The 6,241-nt window shown below is 59.2% G+C and overlaps 1 protein-coding gene across 2 annotated transcripts; it reads left to right on the forward strand.

Moving 5' to 3' along the window:
* Nucleotides 1–26: 26 nt before the first annotated feature.
* Nucleotides 27–6,169, forward strand: RENBP (renin binding protein; the record flags this gene model as incomplete). Of its 2 annotated transcripts, none has more annotated exon segments than XM_027767568.1 (10): nucleotides 27–113; nucleotides 263–372; nucleotides 494–569; nucleotides 745–820; nucleotides 922–1,094; nucleotides 1,491–1,715; nucleotides 2,645–2,726; nucleotides 2,945–3,120; nucleotides 3,687–3,818; nucleotides 6,082–6,169. In XM_027767568.1, coding segments are annotated over 10 exon segments (1,165 nt in total), but the record flags the coding sequence as incomplete, so codon positions are not given.
* Nucleotides 6,170–6,241: the final 72 nt, after the last annotated feature.

Below are 6,241 nucleotides of genomic sequence, written 5' to 3' on the forward strand. Positions count from 1 at the left end.
GGTGGGTGGGGCTCGACTTGGTCAGCTGAGTGCAGATCACGAGACTGGGACCAAACTCCGTCCGGTTTCCTGGAAGAGAGGGAGGGATGAGCGGGGGTCTCCAAGAGCGCAAGGCCAGTGGTGGGGCTGGTGCGGGGTGCTGTCCTGGAGGGTGCCAGGGGCTGCTGGGATGAGGAGCCCTGCGCAGAGGTGGGGTGGGGAATCCCAGAGGGCTGGGGCTGAAGAGCTGGGAACTGCCCCTTCAAGCTGTGAGTTTCCCCAGGACATGGAGAAGGAGCGGGAGCCTCTGCAGGCCTGGAAGGAGCGTGTGGAGCAGGAGCTGGACCGCGTGGTGGCCTTCTGGATGGAGCACTCCCACGACCGGGAGCACGGGTGTGTTGCGCCCTGCCCTATCCTCAGCAGGGTCCTTGCCCCTCGGAGCCCAAAGGGGCAGGAGACCACTGGGTGGGTGCAAGGCCCTTTCCCATCTTTGCTGACCCTGCGCCTCCCACAGGGGCTTCTTCACGTGCCTTGGCCGTGATGGCCAGGTGTACGATGACCTCAAGTACGTCTGGCTGCAGGGGAGACAGGTAGGAATATTCCAGCCTCGTGGCTCACTGGTGCAGCTGGGCCACGCTAAGGGCCAGGGGCCAGAGTTGATGTGGCCTGCCCTGCCTCAGCCCACACACAAGACATTAGGAACACCTAGGGCTGCCCCTCCCGCAGCTGCCCCCCCAGGCCATGTTCCGTCCTGGTCCCCCACAGGTGTGGATGTATTGCCACCTGTACCGCAAGTTTGAGCGCTTCCACCACTCTGAGCTTCTGGACACGGCAAAAGCAGGTGCCCCTGTCATCCCCCACCACCCATGTCTACACCCAGCAGGGCCCCCTTGTGAGTCAGCAGGGGAGGGGGATCACCTGAGCCAACTTCCCAACCACCAGGTGGTGAGTTTCTGCTGCGTTATGCCCGGGTGGCACCTCCTGGCAAGAAGTGTGCCTTTGTGCTGACGAGGGATGGCCGCCCGGTCAAGGTGCAGCGGACCATCTTCAGCGAGTGTTTCTACACCATGGCCATGAACGAGCTGTGGAGGGTGACAGGGGAAGCGCGGTACCAGGTGTGTGCTCCTCACTCAGTCCTGAGGCTGCCAGCCTCCCTCCCCCCCTCGTGGCACTGTGTGGTCATCAGGGTCTCCAGGGGTCTCCCCTCCCCCCCACCCCTAGTCCCCCACAGGGGCTCTGGGCAAAGAGGGCCTTGCCACACCCCGCCCTAGATGGGAAGGGCCTCTCCCTCTACCCTGGGCCCCTGTGCTGCCAGACTTCAACCTGCTGACTGGGAGGGGCCTGCACGGGAGGGGGGGCATGGGCCCCCAGGGCAGGGGGGGAGATCTGCACAGACCCTCAGGCTGGCTCTGGGTAAGCCCTCGGGATGGTGGCCCTGGGGCCCTGAGGTGCCTGAGGGAGAAGACTCATGGGACAGGCTGTGGCCTCAGCCTGGGCCTCTCTACCCCCAGAGCGAAGCGGTGGAGATGATGGATCAGATCGTCCACTGGGTGCGGGAGGACCCAGAAGGTCTGGGCCGGCCTCAGCTCCCCGGGGCCCCCGCCACGGAGCCCATGGCAGTGCCCATGATGCTACTCTACCTGGCACAGCAGCTTGGGGAGAACGAGGACGAGCTGGCCAGCAAATATGAGGAGCTGGGCGACTGGTGTGCCCAGAGAATTCTGCAGCATGTCCAGGTGGGGGCGCCTGGGGGGAGGCAAGCTGGGCCACACCCCTGCACCACACCCACCCTGTCCTTTCTGAGGAGAGGCTCTGCCTCTGAGGCATGGCCTAGATCCCTTGGGAAGGTGGGTCCCATGCACGCCTCACCTGGAGAGAGCTGGCTGGGGCTGAAGGGAGGGTGGCGCAGCCTAGTCCTAGTCCCTGTCCTGTCAGCAGGGCCCTCAGGTCAGATCCAAGTCCCTCCCAGCTTCTGTCTCCATTCAGTGAAGAGGCCCAGGCCTGAAGCAAAGATTGGAACCCCTAGGCTGGGCCGGCAGGTGGGGTGGTGGTGAAGGTACTGGATCCCACATGACTGACACATAGGCTTGAAATATATGCCCAGAATCCTGAGAGGAGAATAGAGGACGGATGCAGTGTCGCCGTCCACCCAGGGGGGTGACTTCTCATTCCTTTTCTCTCTCTCCAGCAAGCACACATGCCCTATAGCAAAGATCTAAAATAAGAAATCAGTCCTTCCTTTTTCTTTTCTTTTTTTTTTTTTTTTTTTTTTGAGAGAGAAATCTCTCTCTGAGATTTTTGCTATAGAGTGGATGCACTTACTGGAGACAGAGAGTGAGAAATCACCCCCTGAGGGGATGGCCACACCACAGTCTCTTCTCTGTTCTCCTCTCCGCATTTTGGGCATGCACGCACATACACCCGGTGTAAGTTTCAAGTCACCAGTCCAAGACTCGAGCTGCAGTTGACCGCATGGGAGTCCATTGCCTTAACCACTATGCCACCTGCTGGCCCCCCAACCCTCTTCTCATGTCCCGCTAAACCTGAAGGTCCTAAGCTGGACAGGTGGCAGAAAGAGGAGGGAGGGGAGGAGGGAGGAAGGGTTTCGAGGTGGTGACTGCTGGGGGGCCCGGGACTAGAGCTGCTTTCTTCCATGTTCCTGCAGAGGGATGGACAAGCTGTGCTGGAGAATGTGTCAGACAGTGGCCAGGAACTTTCTGGTTGCCTGGGGAGGCACCAGAACCCAGGTGAGGGGGCAGGGTGGGCTGTGGACCCCCTACGAGAAAGAGGGCACCCAGCCTTGGGTTTGGCCTCCAGATGCAGGGAGCACTCCAGAAGCACGTAGAATAGCGGGGACAGGCTTCCCAAGGCTGGGTGCCAGCACAAGCAGCCAGGGTCAGGGTGGGACAGCTCCCGCTGTTAGGGAGGCTGCTCTGCCCCAGCCTCACCAGCCACCCCTCTGCAGGCCACGCTCTGGAAGCCGGCTGGTTCCTGCTCCGTCATGCCACACGGAAGGGCGACCTCCAGCTCCGAGCCCACGTTATCGACAAGTTCTTACTGCTGCCCTTCCGCTCCGGGTGGGATCCCGATCACGGAGGCCTTTTCTACTTCCAGGATGTTGATGAGCTTTGCCCCACCCAGGTGGGCAGTGGTTCTCAACCCGATGCCATCTGGAGGCCACGAAGGAGGGGAGCGCGCGCACACCTGCCCTTTCTCCGGGGACCAGATGTCTTTGAAAGCCTTGGAGCCCACTACTGTGCCCTGATACAGCCAGAGTGCTGCAGGGCGCCGTCTGGGCCATGCGGCACGTGAAGGTCTCAGAGGCAGACAGCAGAGGCAGGGCTCCAGTGCAGGCGCCAAAGGGGAGCTGGCCCACTCCTGTTTCTTAAGTTTCTTCTTTTATTCCATGAGCCCTTGAGAAAGCGGTAGGAGGGAGGACAGAGACCAAGAGATGGGCATCCCCACCAGGGTCCTCACCTGCGACGCACCCCAGCATCCCTATGTGGGTCAGCCTTGCCACCATCCAACCCCCTTGTCCCACTCTTGTCCTTTCAGTAGGAACCCCTGGGGTACATCCAGGTCAGGTCCCCCCGAGATGTCCCACAGTTAAGCTTTCAGTGCTTGGGACTAAGCCCGGACCAGGAGAATGGGTGAGTGGAGTGCTATGGGGGCCCAGGCTCAGCCACCTGCCCCCTCTGTGCCCTCAGCTGGAGTGGGCCATGAAGCTCTGGTGGCCACACAGCGAAGCCATGATCGCCTTTCTCATGGGCTACAGTGACAGTGGGGACCCTGCCTTGCTGCACCTCTTCTACCAGGTGGCCGAGTACACTTTCCGCCAGGTGAGCGCTGTCTTCTTGTCCCCTCTGGAGGCTTTCCTGGGAGCGTGGGAGGAGCCTGGGCCCACATGGGTGGGACAGTCCAGCCTGCTGGGGCAGGAGGCTGTCCCTGGTACAGCTGGTCCTCCTCCCCCTTAGCTGGTCTGAGGCATCCTGGCAGTTCAGGCCACAGTGTGGGGAGCAGACTGACCAAGTAGAAGGCAAAGTAAGGGGGGCTGGGGGCTCTTCCAACCACAGAGCAGGGCAGGGGTGTCTGAGTGGAGGGTCTAGGCAGGGCTCAGCCTAGGCAGAGCTCAGGGGAGAAGCCTGGTTAGCCCAGAAGTGAGGGCAGGGGTGAAGCCTTACAGGCCAAAGAGACAGCAGGTCTGAGTTCACTGCTCCCAGGCCCTGGGAAAGCAGAGGGGTGGGAGCTGTCATCCAAACAGTCACGTCTGCCTGGGCAGGGGAGCGGCAGCTGGACTTGTGAGCCTCCACTTCGTGTGAGAGGTTTGGGCTGGCTACAGACGTTGTGGGTGTCAAAAGACATGGATGCCACTGAGCACCATGAGGCAAGAGGAAACCAAAGGCCCCCACAAGTCATAAAGTGTCAGGGAAACCAAGCCTAGGGTCCCCCGGAGACCCAAGCACTAGCAGCCCAGGGGCACCTTGGGGTGCTATGCCCGGGGCAGGGCACTCAGCATGGCCACTCCGTGTGGTGAGCAGACAGCAATCCTCGGCGTGTCTTGAGCCTCGGCTCACCATCAGGAAGCCATGTCCTGGCCGGGCCACCGCAGGGGATGTCTCTGGGGCCAGTGGGCTGTGAAACCTGGGGCATGACGGCTCTCCATGCTGCACTCTCCCTGAGATGTGTGCTCGCTCCCACCGTGAGGCCCAGCTGTGCCGCGCATGCGCCTCAGCACTCCGAGAGGGCAATCACCAGCTGTACCGTGCCTCCGTGCCGAGTGCGTTTGGAAAGAGCACGTGTTAGAGGCTACCAGTGTGGGGTCTAGAGAATGATAATGGAAGGAACTTACTTTAGCGAGATAGAGATGACATAAAACAACCAATAGAACGGAGTAGAAAAAGCAAACATTGAGACTTGCAAGGAAAAACTGAACAGAAAGGCAACATGGAGCGTTTTTTAAAAAATCTATTAAAGTGTATGTATTTCCTCCTGGAGCCAGAGAGATGGCGGCCCAACAGGATCTGGTGCCATGTCCACCTCCAGCTGCCAGTCACCAGCACCCTATGCCCATTGTACTGAAAAGAGGTCCCTGGACAAGAACTGGCACCTTCCTGCACGCATCTGTGTGTGTTGCATTTTGCTGCTGTGCCACCATCCAGCCCCTAACATGGGAAACACAAATGCTTATCCTCCTGTGTCAGACCAAATAGCCAAAACATCACTTAAGGGCACCAACAGTATTCAAAAAAATAGAATGACTGCAGACTAGTTTCCTCCCCACATACACGAAGAATAACCCATAGTTATACACACACGGTACATAATCCTTCTATTGTGCGATCTAAGGAGACATTTGCTTCGACAGTAGACATCAGTGTAATAGATTGCCTCCATGTCCTTGTAAGAAAGGATTCCACTTAACTAGCGGGTGAGGAAAGAAGTCTGGGCTGGTACGTGCAGTACACCCTGGGGAGTCTGGAAGGAAGGAACTGTCAAGGCTCCATGAGATAGGTGCCTGATGGGGTGCAGGGAGGAGAGAGAGGGGCGTGGAATGGGTCAGTCCGGCTGCTGTCTTCCTGCCCCATATGGGAAGCAGCTGGGCCCTGGGCAGGGGCAGACGGAGGGAAGCAAGGACAGGAGTCAGATCTGATTGTTGGAAGGCAGGCCCGTGGAAGCCGGGACCGCTCCAGGGGAGTCACTTGTTACAGAGTTCAAACGGGCCCTGGTGCCTTCAGCAGTACCTAGTTTCCTTCTTTTAAATAAAATGTATCTAGGTACCACTTGTGTAGCCCAAATGTACCCATGGTAAGCATTCGGCTCAAAGAATTATGACAATGTAACAGCCGCCAGCACGATCAAGTTACTAAGGTTCCCATCGTCCCAGAGCAGGGGTCTATATTCCACCTCGCACTGCACAGCCTGCAAGCCTTTCCTCCATCGGTCACACAGCTACAGCCTAATTAAGTGCACTGATCCTGGAGTCCGTTAGCTGTCGTCATCCGTCATCCTGGCCGTGGCCCTTGGGAGCGGTGCAGTGCGAACAGGGAGCACTCCTAGCCCAGGCTGCGGGCGCTAGCTGTCACTGTCTCATTGTCATTCCAGTTTCGAGATCCTGAGTACGGGGAATGGTTTGGCTACCTAAACCAGGAAGGAAAGGTCGCCCTCACCATCAAGGGGGGTCCTTTCAAAGGTGAGTGGGGTTCAGGGCGGGACCTCAGGGACTCGCGGCACTCGCCATCCCCGGCCCTCCCACTCTCCCGCC

This window comes from Tupaia chinensis, unplaced genomic scaffold (assembly GCF_000334495.1).
Source record: "Tupaia chinensis unplaced genomic scaffold, TupChi_1.0 Scaffold144326_1, whole genome shotgun sequence".
In the NCBI taxonomy this organism is placed as follows: domain Eukaryota; kingdom Metazoa; phylum Chordata; class Mammalia; order Scandentia; family Tupaiidae; genus Tupaia; species Tupaia belangeri.